The 15,181-nt window shown below is 39.0% G+C and overlaps 1 protein-coding gene across 10 annotated transcripts in view; it reads left to right on the plus strand.

Annotated features, from left to right (window-relative positions):
• Positions 1–15,181, plus strand: part of ITPRID2 (ITPR interacting domain containing 2) — a 64,026-nt gene that overhangs the window by 9,738 nt on the left and 39,107 nt on the right. For 8 of the 10 annotated variants that reach the window (XM_065561924.1, XM_008178302.4, XM_008178303.4 and 5 more), the window contains 6 exons: positions 3,595–3,644; positions 4,581–4,637; positions 6,496–6,535; positions 8,232–8,330; positions 8,865–9,073; positions 10,473–11,191. In XM_065561924.1, the coding sequence (XP_065417996.1) occupies positions 3,595–3,644; positions 4,581–4,637; positions 6,496–6,535; positions 8,232–8,330; positions 8,865–9,073; positions 10,473–11,191 (1,174 nt within the window). The remainder of the gene's footprint in view (positions 1–3,594; positions 3,645–4,580; positions 4,638–6,495; positions 6,536–8,231; positions 8,331–8,864; positions 9,074–10,472; positions 11,192–15,181) is intronic. The other 2 variants (XM_065561929.1, XM_065561930.1) reach the window with 1 other exon arrangement.

Raw genomic sequence — 15,181 nt, forward strand, 5'->3', positions numbered from 1 at the left:
TGGCTCTCAGGAGTTAGCAAAATGCCTTGTTGTTTGGCGTGTAAAAACACCAAAAATACTTTCCCCATAGGAATGAATGAATACATTTCTATTGTTTTTAGGTTTATATGACATTTTAGAAAATGTAAATGTAGGATCAAACTTGATTGGCCAGTCTTACTTTCAGTTTTGCAGTGGTATTAGTTCAAGTGAAGTGGCATCAACATTCTTGGTAATGAGCTCTGCTTGTAAGATTTATTTGTTTCAAAAGACTATCCACAATGTTGTAGTTGTAAAGAAAATGGACTTACTAGATGGCTATTTCTGTGGTATGCATTAGCAGTTTGGGACTGTAACCACTCCACATTGAAATTTCTCATCTGTCGTACAGTAGTTCATGGCTATGCAGAAGTCTCCACATAACTCCAGGCTCCACTATTTATATAAATATATATATTTTACCTCTGTTTAGCTATTGGGGTAGAAAAGCACTCATCACATTATGGCAATATTCATAGAGGCCTAAGAAACATCCCACTTCTGCTCCATTTCATGGAATTATCACCCCTGTAGGAAAGTCTTCCTTCATTTCTCTCAATTTTGCCAGTGTTTTGAAATGATTAAAAGAGTTTAGTGCATTTACTAAGGCTGTTTAAGATAAAGGTAAAAAATCATCTGTTTGCCCATCTTACATTGAAACAGAAAGGAGGAAATCCTCCATTTGAACTCAAGGATGGTTTTTATTTTTTGAATTTGAGTGTTTTGTTTGGCCAAAATGTCTTCTGTAATAACAACAACATAGTTTACTCTGTTGGAAAGTGTTTAGGAACTTTCTCATGTAGAATATTCAGGAAAGAGGAGGTTTTGAAATGTGACGAGAAGATATTTTTTGTTTTGAGTTTTTGAGGCACAGTGGACACACTATTTAATTGCACTCTGGCTGCCAAACTATGATTTTTAACAGCCAAAGTTTTAACTGCTTCTAAAACACAATGCAAGATCTTCATTAATTGTTAAAGTTTTCCTACAATAACCAATACCGGGTCAAACAAACCCAACAGAAATTTTCTACAACATGGGGAAGATGAAAAGCAGAATTCTCAGTGAAGTCCACTATGGGCACACCCATGTGTATCTAATCTATCTGATCAGTACATAGAGCCTTCAGCGATGGGCACTATGGGTGGAAAGAGGGGGGTAAATGTTTGGGGAGGTGTTGAGTAGCAGATCCCAGAGAATCCAGCATGGCATGCCCCCCACTCTTCCTGACTGTACCTAGAATGTTTGGGAGATGTCTTGTCATCTCTCTGAGGGATCTAACTCACGTTGGTTCCTTGATTCCAGTGCAAGTCAAGACTTTTATGAAGCCCTGCATTCCAGATTGTCTTTGATTTTCCATTTGTCCTTGCCCTATCTGCTCCACACTCGTGCTACTTTACTTAGGGCTGTGAAAGCAGGCAGCTTCTTCAGAGTCTGCCGTAGCTGTATGGTATCCACCCCCAGTGTACAGTGTGCCTTTTCTTGAGTATGAGGATATATTGAAAGATCTCTAAAATCTCCTGTTTAGCAGCATAATGTACTTGAAAGCAAACCTGAATCAGCTGACTTATGAGCCATGCTGCTGAAAATATTCCCTTAAAAACATATCCCAGTTGCTTTGCTGTTGTTCAAAGGGCTTCCATCGTTCTTATGCTCTTCTCTTTTTAAATGTACAATTTTTCAATGGAATGGACTATAAAGTGGTTGTGTATGTGTAGAAATTCAAGCAGGGATGCAGACAGATTGCTTGCCAAAGTTTCTTTTCTAGTAGCTGTTAACAGGCTGCCGAGGTGACAGGCTTAATTTTTGAGGGAGAATGCCAGTTTTGCTGCTTGCTTTTTACCATTCTCTGCCAGCCAGTGCATGCACACTACTGGCGTCAACTGAGGAAGTTGCTGCCAGCAACTTTGTCTAGCTAAAAAATAAGACATGCTGAAGTGGCCGCCAAGGAAGGAGAGGGAGAATAGAAATGTAGCCATTAAAACCGGGATATAAACAATAGGCATGGTTGTTAATTCAGAACATAAGACTTGCTGTAACTTGAATAGATTTAATAAAAAACCTAGTCACTTGAAGCCCTATTTATTCCCATGAGAGACCCAAAATTCCAGGAGATTTTAGTTTCTAAAGGCTTATTCTGTCACCTAGCTGAGTGAATATCACTCATACTGTCATTATTTTAATTGGCATGTCACTGTAACAAGTTATTTTTAAAGAGTCATTGTCAAAGCTTTGTGGCTTATTCCATATCAAAGGGCAACGTGTAGCAACGGTAAACTGTTCCAGAGGAACAATTTGCATTGTAAAATAAAGGGTGTGTTAGGAAACAAATACATGCTTTTCATTCCAGAATTTAGTTTTGGAACCAGAACAAATACTGTATCATGTCTTTGTTTATTTCATAGTAACTTTGGGCATTTTTCTCTGCTTGTCTAATGAAAAACCTTCACATGCCCATATATGAAGTATTCATGATGTAAACACTTAAGTCATCTGATTTGTCTTTCTTTAATCATATTTTACTTTATTTTGTGTCTTGGGTTTGTACCAAGCTGCTTTACTGCATAGCAGGTTCTTGTTAACCATTGTTTGTCTACATTAGTGGAAGCTCTGCATTAATATTTGGTCTGTTTAAAGAGCTTATGCACTGAATTAGTTTACACAAGATGAGTAATACTAACTCCATTAGGGTCCAATCCTGCTGTCAGTGGGAGTTTTGCTGTTGACTTCAAAGACCGCAGGATTGGGCCCTTCAACAAGCCTCTTTCCATTCTTGAAATAGTGATTACATCTGCCCTAGAACAAAAGTTAAAGAATTTGATCCAGTATCCGAGCTAGCAAATGTCTTGACAGATATTTTAGGTCTCAGATTGTTCTTGTTTCTGATTAGACTTTGTATTATTATTATTATTATTTATTACTATTACTTATTTTTTGTATTACAGTAGTGCCTGGTGGTCCTAGTCATGGACCAGGACCCCATTGTATTGCGCCTAATACAAACACAGAACAAAAAGACAGTCACTGACCAAAAGAATTTATAATCTGCGGGGAGAAGGGGAAGGGATGTGTGTGTGTGTGTGTGTGTGTGTGTGTGTCTGCCTTTCATTCCCGTACTCACCTATCCTTAGGGTTTCAGTGTAGGAAAAACAGGTGTCAACTTTTAAAGTGTAAATGAGTTTAAAATGAATTCACTCCTGCATAGTGCCACCCCCAGCGCTCCCTATTCATTCTTGTTGGTAGTGTGGGCACAATATAACACATAATATTTTCTTTGACAACCTACAGAATGCCTGTGGCCTTCTTAACTTTTGCCTTAATCCTGATTCCTGTGTTAGTGTTCATAGGTGTGAGTGCTGCCAGTTTTATCGACCTGTTTTTTTCACAAGTGTTTATTCAGGGGGTTGGGGATTGTTTAGTAAGTTATTGTCAGTCCCTATGCGTTTGTGCAGGCTTTCTGGGGGAGGAAGGCGGAAGGAGGCACAACTGCTGTTATCACAAGCTGGTTATAGCTCTTAAAGAAGGACATGAAGAAGCAACATTTTAAACTAGCGTTAACCTTTTCTGTGGTTTCAGAACGCCTCTGGGAGCCTCCCTGGATGAGCAAAGCAATCCTACATTGAAGGGTAAGAAAAAGATCTGTGCTCTTGGATAGTTGCTTTTATTATGAACTTTTCTGCTTTCTTAGTTTATGCTTTTAAAATCAATGTATGTTAGCCAGATGCATATGTTATGGCTATCTTGATCTTGCTAAGATATTAGTATTCCTATGCAGTTGAGGGAGAAGTTTAGGGGAGGGGGAAAGGGTCAGAATTTTTTTTCAAGAGCTGAAGTCTTTAAAAAGACTACTTCTGTGCTTCAGCTTATATATAAATGCAAAATCTCTGCAGAAGCAGTGTATGTGTGTGTGCGTGTGCATGTGTGTTTAGGAAAGGGGAAGCTAGTTAATGCACAGTCTTAGAACTAGGTCAGCTTTCGTGCTGTCTTTCTTTGCTAGCTCTAACTGAAATAGCCACACCTGAAAAAATTACTATCTGAGCAGGACAAAATTTGAAAGTTCAAAGTACAACAAGAATCTGCAGGTAGTTGCAGAGCATATAAAAAGAACTCTCAGTATATACTGGTGGAAGAAAGGGGATGACTGGACTAATTTATTAACCCTGAAGCTCTGTGGTAAAATGTCTGGAGTGTAACTTAACATCCAGTGTAGGGTACTTACATTAGGTATGATACTAGGGGGTAGGTAGTTATGATTAATTAGCTTGCAATTTGACATGGAGTTGTTCTTCATCTGGCCCCTCTAATAGCTTTAGAGCCCCCTCTCACTCTTTTATCTCTTCTTTTAAAATAATCTTTTTTGTGATGTGAATAGTAACTTCAAAATACCATAGGCTTCATCTGTACATTATCAGAGTGTAAATGATAAAAGATCTGTAAAGATGTTTTGAGTAAATCCTACAGCATTAACTCTAAGTGTTTAAACTAAAAATATTGTATGAGCTTTTGGAAAGAAAACATTACAGCACTATATAGGCGTTGAACTGCCAAATGTACATTTTCAGGCATGCTGGTGAGAAATGGAGGAAGTTTTGAAGATGACTTATCCCTGGGAGCGGAAGGTGGGTGTGGCAGGGTTATTTGACTATTAAAGCAAGTTTTTATTATTATTATTATTTAAGTAACATTCAAGAGTTTGAATTTATTTTGAAAAGTCAGTATTTCCAATCTGGTCGAAGCCTGATGGTAAAGCTGTCTGGAAAGCAAGAGGGAAGATGAGACATTTTTGGGTTTTTTGCAACAAACCTATTTATGTATTTTCTTTCATCAAAACTTTATTTCTTTATTTTTGTCAACTTGTTGTGACCTGGCCTTTCTGCAGGGCAGAGCCAGCCTTGAAAGGGGCCTGTGTAATGAAGGGAGCAGGTGTCTGCTGCTACTTCATGTGCTTTGGTGCAAACAGCAATGAAACAGTCCAAAATACTGGTGGAAGGAGTGCAAGCAATGAGAAAAATGACTGCGTTAATGCTTGTGCTCTCTTCGTATGGGCCAGATATGGAGGTCAGAGACGTGTGCCAGTTCCATTGAAACCAGTGGGAGTGGCATGCGAGGGTTTTCTGACGGCCAAATTTGGCCTCAAGTGTTCAGCTAATAGCTGATAGTTAAGGAGGAAGGAAAGAGAAAGAATTAAATAAACCTGGAAATAAAAACTGGTAGATAAGTGTTTAAACCAACACCCACCAAACAAAATAAAGCAAAGGGGAAGGCGGTTTAGATTTTCTGTCTGTTATGACACTTTTCCCCCTTGTATCTCCAGCTGTTGCTTTACTGTTTGTTCTGCTTGTTCCCACTAGTTCTTCTTTCCCCCTCTTTCTTTTGGAGGAGGAAGAGAGGTGGCCCCTCAGAGCAGGCTTTTTATTTTATTTTATTTTATTTAACCTCTTGACCTCAAAAATGGTGGCCTGCACAGCCTTTTGGTGATTTGAATGTTTTAAATTGCCAGAGAGATCCCCAGCTGAGTAGCTGATCTGCATTGAGGGTCCAGTGCTGAGATCTGCCAAACGTGCTCAAGTTCCATACGTGCAGAGGGTGATCAGCACTTCATAGACTGGGTTCTGCTTGTCCAGCTATCCTGTGCGTACATGCAGGATCAGGGGCATACAATAAGTTGACAACAATTTTTGCAATTCTAAAAAGTGTTTGAGAAATGTCAGATCTGATCTGGTATAAAAGCCCAATCCTGTTCTTATTGGAGTCAATCAGAGTCTTGCCATCAACACCACAGAAGGAGAGTTGGGCCTTGAAGGAGGAAATCATTCTCTTTTTTTTTCTTTTTTTTTTTTTAAGTCTTTTAAAAATAACGAGGAAAGCAATTTATTGACAGTTGACTTGATGTGATTAATTTAGTCCATATCACTTACTGACTTAGAGTAAGTGGGATTAAAAAGATTCCTCCTAATAGACTTTTCATTTGTTATACCGCCTGCCATACAAAGGACTTGTTAGAGAAGTGTTTTCCCTTTGTTTTAAATAACAATCCAAGCTCTGGTCATATGACTGAAAGGGAAAAGGACAAAGCTGTTAGAGCTGGCTGAAAAATTTCAAACGTCAAAATTTTCTGAAGGTGGCAGGCAGAAAAAATGGAAACATATTTTTCAAAAAACTTTTGATCAGCTCTAAAAGGGTAGATATGGTTAATTGTGTGTGTGTATGATTTTCTTATAAACACATACCCTGAATACAATAGATTAAAATCTTAGTGTAACAAAAAGATAGAATCAACTAACACCTATTATTACAAATGTGTATACATACTGATTGTACACTTTTATGTGTAAAGAATGGACTCTGGGAGGTGGAGTGGCATCTACAAACATATGTTGTTGGAGTCATATGTTGTTGGCTACCATTTCTTATAAATTATAAGTGCTGTTTTGCCAAAGAGCTTTATGTACAATTAATTCCTTTATTTTCCTGCAGCTAATCATCTACATCAAAGTGATGCAAAAATGGAAACATGGTAAGTATCTCATTTTTGTTTTGTTTTAGGGAAATATTGAAATAAAATGATATGAACTATGAGGTAAAGGTAAACGAGGCAGTCCCAGTACTAAAACCATTCCATGCAGAAGAGTTTATTCCTACAAAGAAGACGTCACTAATAATATGGGGAAAAAAGACTTTAATACTCGCAAAAATGTATTCCATAAATATGTTCCTTTACTTCTATCACATTTAATCTGGAGTTTCAAGTAAAAGGGGGAAATCTCTGAACACAAAGCAACACTTCTGCAAGAGATAAGTGGCTTACTTCAGTTCCCTCACCCGCCACTCAAATGCCCGATCTATTTCTGGACAGTGTCAGGGGAAAACCGCTCCTTGTTTCAACCTTTGAGATGGAAGCTTGGCTAGAAAAAGCCTCTTTTTTGGGGAGTAAGGGGGGCAGGTGACTGTACTGGGAGAAAGCCTCTAGGGAATGGCCTCCTACTTACCCCCAGAGTAATGCTCTAAGTGCAGTCAGAGCCCAGCTACACAACAAGTAGACTCAGGCTACATCTACGCTACAGCCGGGATTGACGCTCTGAGATTGATCCACTGGCGGTCGATTTAGCGGGTCTAGTGAAGATCCGCCAGATTGACAGCAGATTGCTCTCCAGTCGACCCTGTACTCTACCCCTGATGAGAAGAGTAAGACAAATCAGCGGGAAGATTTCTCCTGTTGACATCCCGGGGTAACTCGACCTAAGGTACGTCAACTCCAGCTACGTTATTCATGTAGCTGGAGTTGCGTAGTGTAGGTCTACTTCCCGAGGTAGTGTAGACATAGCCTAAGACCTTTTGCTACTTCATCTCAGTTAGGCCCAGTAACATCCCTTATATAAATGGACCCAGCTGCTCTGTGTTCCCTTAGCTCCTGAGGTGACTATTCTGCCAGATTGCTTGCAAGTGAAACTCCCATTGTCTAATGGTTAAAAATCTACATTTCTAAAAAGGGTGGTGATGCTGATGCAGGGAAAGTAATTTAGTCTGTACGACACTGGAAAATGCTGAGCCAGCACCAGTTGCTGGGGATGTAGGGAGGAGATAGTCTGGGACTGGGGAGGAGAAATAAGGGTGGAAGTCTTGGTTCGAGCTAGTCCCATTCCATTTCCCCCAATTTGGAAGCACAACCAATTCCCAGGCTTGTCTGGGAGGCTTCCCCTGCTTCATGCAGCTCGTGGACCGCAATCCATGCCTTGCACCAGGAAGCAGCAGGGGTTAGGCAGTTGGAATCAGCATCTGAGAGGTGAGGTAACACAAGCAGCAAGCCGAGGCCAGTTCCAGTGTGAAGAGGCGGTCCCATGGGGGAGGTAAGAGAGTGGAGAACATAAGCCTACTGAAGTAAGAGATACTTTTGACACTTCTGGGTGGGCTTAAAGGAGGGTGAGAGCAGGAAGGGAGATGGGACTGTTTTGTAGGAGATTGCAGTGGTGTTTTATCAGTTTGTATCTCTTGCTTTAGGATTCTCAGGGTGTATATACCTTTTTTATTAAGGGGCTAAGGATTAATTATTTCAGTGTATTTATAAAATGAGACCTAGCTACTGTAAACCAGATAATACTGAACAGGAAAAGAAATTCTCTGAGAGTGGAGATTTAGGTTTTCCTTAAAGACTGAGAATTGAATCACTGCAAGGAACCAGTTCATCATGTCAGTATTGTCCATTTGTATGACAGCAATGGTATGTTGGCTAAGGAGAGGAGACATCAGTTCCACCAGAAGGGGAGAAGTATGAATTCCACTGGTTCTGGGAGAAGCAGTGCGACGGTTTCAAGGTAAAAGAACTATACTTTGGAGGATATGGCAAAGTTCAGTGGGATTTATCATTCTTTTTCTTCCAATAGTTACTTCTTCTATCCCTAAAATAGATGGACTTGGCTTGATTTATATGTATTATTGTGCTTAGTAGCAAAAGAGGGATTATTAATTTGGTTATTTGAAAGAACTTGACATTTCTTTCCAGTTGTGGCTCTCAGAAAATAAGGACACTTCGGCCAGAACCCTGGAAATGCCTGAACTTTAGAAGCATTTCAGATTTCAAGACCTTTGGGTTAAGGGTTGGATTTATAAATAAATATATAAAACATTTGGATCTGAACATTGACTGGGTTCATCTCTCTAATGGCTTGAACAGAAATGCCAGGTGAAACACCTCCAAAACTTGTGACTTGGGCCCATTGCACTAAGCTGCAGGAGACACAATTTCAGTAGGGCACAGATTGGGGGGCTGAAATAGCAACCAGACTGAAGGGATCATGTCCTGAAGAGAGCCATTGTGTAGAAAAATCTCTTGTTTTTCATTTGTCTAGTGTTTCTGAATTACTGGATCTTTATGAGGAAGACCCTGAAGAAGTACTCTATAACCTTGGATTTGGAAGAGATGAACCAGATATTGCTTCTAAAATCCCACCAAGATTTTTTAATTCATCATCGTTTGCCAGAGGGATTGATATCAAAGTGTTTTTGAATGCCCAAATGCAGCGCATGGAAGTGGAAAATCCAAATTTTGCTTTAACAAGTAAGTATACTTTTAAAGTGAAGGTTGAGTTAAGCTTTTAAAATTTTGTAAACAACCAGAAAAGGGAACCCATAGACCGGTATTCTGTAACGCTTTTATAGTCTCAGGGCCCAATTTTGGTCCTATTGAGACTCAACAGTAAAACTCCAGTTTAATTGTAACTATTCCAAGATGTGATGTGTACGTGTTTGGGCAGGTTTTTGGGGTGGGGAAGGAAGGTGCCCCATCATTATCCTTCACCTTCTGAGTTGTATGTTGGTCTTTTTGTGAGTCTCTTTCATTTCAATTTTAAAGCCCTGAAACAAGCTACAACAAAAACATTCTAAGAGCCTTTTCTTGTCCTGTAGATACTTAAGGTGAGATTTTAAAAAGTGCTCTGTGTTGACCTAATTCTGTTCCCATTGAAGGCAGTGGTAAAACTCCTATTGACTTCACTGGCAGCACAGTTAGGCCAAAGCTGAGCCTTCTGAGAACCCCGCCATTGGTGTGCAGCGCATCAAAATAGTATTGAAAGAGGGTGGGGAAAATAGAGTAATTGAGGCACTCTATTACAGCAGTACTTGGAGTGGGAAAAGCTGACTAAGTGTTGTCAGTATTCACAATTTTATTTTACCTGTGTTTCTGTACTTAATGTATTTATAAGGGCTCTCCCTACCTTTCTCTTTGTGCAGTTATAAAGTGCTCTTACAAACTTCCAATTGTTAAGGGTCAAGGGATCACTTGTGGTTTTCAGTACAAGGCAGCATTATAACTCTTGAGAGTCCTTGATAATTTCAGAAAGAGGCATGTCGGGGTTGCCCTTTTATAATATCATGAAGACAGCCTATATTTCTAGGTAACTCTTAATGTTCTTAAACTAGCATTTACATACCATGTCATACAAAGAATCAATACCTCTTTATACCACAAGACTCTAAATTTAATGTGTAGAGGCCAAGCTTATACATAAATAAAATATTGTCTATACATTTTTAAAATTTTGACCTTAGAAATCAGCTTTGATATAAGTGTGTATTATAATACATTCCTAACGTGTTGCTAATATACTCTTGAAATCATATATCAGGACAGGTGATCTCACTTTTACGAAAGTCTCAGAACATAGACCTGAATAAAAATGGATGATCATAAAGATGAGGGTTCACAACATCCAAAGTGAATTTTGATGTTAATTTTAGATAAGGGAGAGAGATGTTCTTTGGATAATGCAGATATTTGGGGTTCAGAAATCTGGCTTTACCTGTGCACTGTAAGTTGTGGTTGTTTTGTTTACTCATTCCAGAGAGAAGAATTAGTTGCAAGTCCTAAGACATTCTTAGTTAGACTGTACAAATATTAGACACAATACCATCAATTGTTCTCTCAAAAATTTAACTTGTGCTTTGTTCTTGTGCTTCAGGTCGTTTTCGTCAGATTGAAGTGCTTACTACTGTGGCCAATGCTTTTTCTTCCTTATATTCCCAAGTTTCTGGGACTCCTTTGCAGAAAATTGGCAGCATGAATTCAGTGTCTTCCAACAAAGAGACCTCCAACCCTGCTCCTTTAAATCGAAGCAATACTGCAAGTCGTTTAATGAAGACCCTATCAAAACTCAGTCTGTGTATACCCCAGCAGGCAGGCGAAAGTAGCAGCTGCACAACTCCCCCAGCTGTTGAAAAAGGGAAAATGTCACCTGACCAAGAGACTGAAGAAAAAGATGTAAAAAATGAATCTAAATTACCAAAACACTTAAAAAAGAAAGATTCTCCATCTCTGGCTACAGTAAAAGAGGAGATACCTAGTAATCAGACCAATATTATAGACATACTTAATGACACAACTCTTTCTGCTGGAATTAGTGACAAACAAGGAACTCAGGATGATAATGTGCCTCATACAGATGAACAAAAGAATGACTCTCCAAGTCACCAGAATAGATTGTCTGAAGAATCTGGTATTGTGGACTCCTCCAATCTGAGTAGCGATGCTAATATATCTACGAATAATGAGCTTGAAAATAGCACTGAGCTGCAAAATCCATCTACATCAACTCCAGATAAAGAACCTTGTGCTCCCATAGCATCTCCATCCATAACTATTCTAAAGCTACCGCAGAAGGACTCCTTTGAGATGGAAGAGGTAGGTGGAAAGAAATGACCTTATTTTGCACCGAGTTGACATAACCTTTGTTGTTCCCTACACTGACACAGGAAACATTGAGACAAGACAGTCCTTAAACCAAACAAACCCAAAAGGCTGGTAAAATAGAAGGTTGTTTGACGTGCAGCTCCATGCCAGGAAAATATATTCTTTTAAACTGATTTTTGATTTTGCATGCAGTGTTTTTGTGGGTGTTTTTAGCTAAGCTTCTAGTTTTTCCTCTATCATTTTAATTACTGTTTTTCTTTTAAAAAGGCTAACTTCTTTAAAAAAATCTAATTTTCTCTCTATTTAGTAACCACTTACAATTTGAGTAGTAGTATCAGTTTAAAGCTGAACTGAAATAGATATTAAAAAAACGCCTAAAAATTGTTAGCTATTATACCCTTCAACAGAATACATAGGTTAGAAAAATGGTCTGAAACAGTAAGGCAAAAACCTCAGCTGGTATAAGCTGACATAGCTCCATTGATGTCAATGAAACTAGACTGACTTACAGCAGGCCTGGTTTTAGCCTAGTTCCTCCATTTATTTGCCTGCTGTGATTTGAGTTAGTTGTTCTGAGTTTGCTCTACTAGTAGTGGAAGCAACATAGCTCCCTGCTCTGCTGAGTGTTAGTGATATCACGTGTTCTAGGAGAGTTAGGAACATTAGCTTACATCTTAACAGGCGATAAAACCTTTCACTTCCATGTTAGTGAAATGATCTTTTTTACATTTTGGAAAGGGAGAACTGCTCACAGTAATTAGAGGTTGCAGAATCCCATTAGGTCATCTCACTCAGTGGTTCTCAACCTTTTTTCATTTGCGGACACCTAACAATTTTGAATAGAGGTGCAGACTCTTTTGGAAATCTTAGACATAGTCTGTGGTCCCCCAGGGGGCTGCACACCACAGGTTGAAAACCACTGTTCTATGGTAACAGCAGTCTTTCGCGGACCCCTTAGTTGTCGTCTGAGGACCCCCAGAGGTCTGCAGACCGTAGGTTGAAAGCCACTGATCTAACTCACTCTCCACCGTGCAGGAATTTCCCCTCCAATATAGTCTACAGTGGTCTGTCAGGTGACCCTTTTAAATGCCCCAGAATGATGGGGCCCGCACCATTTTCCTCAGGAGACTATTCTAATGGATTTCACTGTTGGGAAGTGACTTTTTCTGATAATCAATTTAAATTGTCTTTATTTTTCATTTCTTTGAATTCAGGTAGCTTGCAGTCCCTGGCAAAGCTTACCACTTCTGCATTCCAAACAATTCCTTCCTGTCAGAAAGAACTAGATGGTTTATTCTCTGACCGGACTGTATACTTTTTGGATCAAGTCCTTTAACTCATAACTTACAGGCCCCCAAAGTTTCCACTTACAAATTCCTCAAGAAAAATATTGCTTGATTACCAAATTTTCATTTAGTATGATCTAAAAATGATGCCGTATAATGAAGTATCCTGCCTCCAGCAGTGGACTAGTCCCTTTATTACCCCCATAAAAACTCTAGCAAAATATTTCAGTGATGGTTGTCCTGGAGGGATATTCTGTCCCAGTTCCCTGTATGTGGTCTTTTAGACTCATGAGGTTTGTGTTGTAATCCAGTGAATGCAGAAACTAATCATCACACTGGAGATAACAATACTGCATGGACTTCCTACTCATACTAGTAATTATAAGATTTGTCTACTGAGTTATGGATTAACAGATGTTTTGTGAGAGCTTTTCAGTGGACACTGTCAAGTAGCTTAGTCTCCAAATTTGACCTATTTTAAGTTGTCATTTCTAGTGACGATGAAAATCCTTCAGAATTTAAATGTAATATCTTTGTTGATGTGATTTAAAAAAACAAACAAACAAAAAATCTCCCATCCTCTGGATTGAAAAACACAAACAGCATATAACAAGGATTGTGTGTCTTCTTTTCAAGTAGGACTTAACAAATTCTATGTCTGCTGCTATGTTGGCACTGGAAAAGCGTGAAGCTTTTGTAACATAACCAAGGAAAACTTGGCCGTTGTTAGGTTTTATTACACAAATGAAGATCAGATTGTATTCGCAAATCTGAGATGATTTTTTTTTTCTTTTGCAATTCTGGGCCAATATAGGAGGATAGGGTGAAATGACACAAAACTTGGTGTCTTCCACTGAATTTTCCTTTGAGTTGGACTCGAAGGAAAACATGACCCAAAACTGAAAAAGGGACAGCTAAAACCTCTGCAACCCAAAACTGATGAGTTTGTGCAGCTCTAGTTAACATTGCAACCTGTGTCACCAGTGCATAAACACAGCTGTTTTAGCATGATGAAGTACAATGTAGGATGGGGTTGTGGTGAGTTTTTGTTTATACAGTAAGAGTATATACATTTCAACTGCTTTCTAATCCCCAGGAGGGATTCTTATTTTTCTTCAGCAAATCTGAACGTTATCTGGTAGTTTTAATTTTATTTTCCTGCATTTTAAAGAGGGTACAATGAACAATAAACAATATTAGAAGCAATGAAAATAACTCTTCACCCACTGTTTCCTAAGCTTTGTTTGGAATGTATTCCTACACATAAGAAAGATGACAAATCTATTAAGGAAGCTCTTCCCATGCTTTCTAATGCTTAGTTGGTCAGCTCCATTAGGAATGCTGTCGCTGTAAAGCTAGCCAGAGTGGGAGTTTTTCAGAGCAGGATTTCCCTCAAGCAACCTCTCTTCAGTTTGCCAATTAGATTCACTAAGGTCTGTCTCATGCTTCAATATTGGCTAAAGAGGTTGGAAGGAGTAATGGGCTTGTTTTGCGAGGCAGCACACTTGGATTGCAAACACAACTCTGATCCAGTAGCACAGCCAAGGTCAGGAGGTGGAAGGCATTTAAGATGAAAAGGAGATTGGCAGTTGAAAGGCAGAGCCTAGCCATCAGAAACAAAGAGAGGGAAAGAGAACCAAGATGTCTTTCCTGGAAGACCAGTGCAATCAAAGGGCCTGTAAGACTGACTTTTGTCAATTTTTTAAAAAAAAGTAAACCAATTTAATTAAAATATTTATTTCCTGCTATGTAACTTGTCTTAAACAAGTAGCTGTGTTTTGCAAAATACCAGGAATTGTGTTGAATCAGTCTTACTCTTTCTTTGAGGGGGTGGAATCGGGGCCCATGATGCTAGATTTAGGCTTCTACTATGCTAGGGGCACATGCAACAAAAGTCCTTGCTACAAAGAATTTATTATCTAAGTACGGATTATACCTAATCAAAGTATAAAATGAGAGATAACAGGTGGATAAAACCAAGAGACGAGTAAGAGTGAGGTTGGTTATGATTAGTGCAGTAAACAGCAGCCATGCCTTACATGCATTACTGCAATGTCCCTCACTCAAACCGTTCTGGATGTTCCCTCCCATAGAGGTTAGACTGTTCGAAAGGATTGCTGAGCTCTGCTTCAGTGAATCACTTCTCATTCCCAAAGCTGCCAAGAAAGATACTAGAAATGATCAGTTACTGATAATTAATAACTGGTAGCTGATTGTGAGCTAATTGAGCCCAATGAGTTTTGAAGAAATAGCTTTTCTTGTATCTCATTCTCATGGTCTTATAACTGGAATTTTACAAACTGCCTTTCCAGCAGATGAAAACATCAGCTATTGTGCAAGTTGTGTTGCATTCATTTTTTCCTATAAGGCACTCTTTAAAACACTTCATATCTAAATTTTAAATGGCATTGTTCAGTTTAAAGTAAATAGAGTTGCACTTGCTTACATTGGGGTTAAAGTGGCCTAAAATTTTGCTGAGCAAAAATATTAAATGCACAGGACTTGGACCTGCAGTCCTCAGGCAAGAAGTCATGTCGTGAGCTGAATAAAGCATTTTAGGTCCCGTGCTGCATTGAAGATGCTCAGCAGTCTTCAGATCTTAAGATCTTTGACAAAGGTAGAACAAAGTGTTTTGAATCTTTTTTTTCCCCTGAAGCACATTATATCTTTGATATAATTTATCAGTTTCTGTTTT

The sequence above is a fragment of the Chrysemys picta genome, chromosome 11 (assembly GCF_011386835.1).
Source record: "Chrysemys picta bellii isolate R12L10 chromosome 11, ASM1138683v2, whole genome shotgun sequence".
NCBI lineage: Eukaryota > Metazoa > Chordata > Testudines > Emydidae > Chrysemys > Chrysemys picta.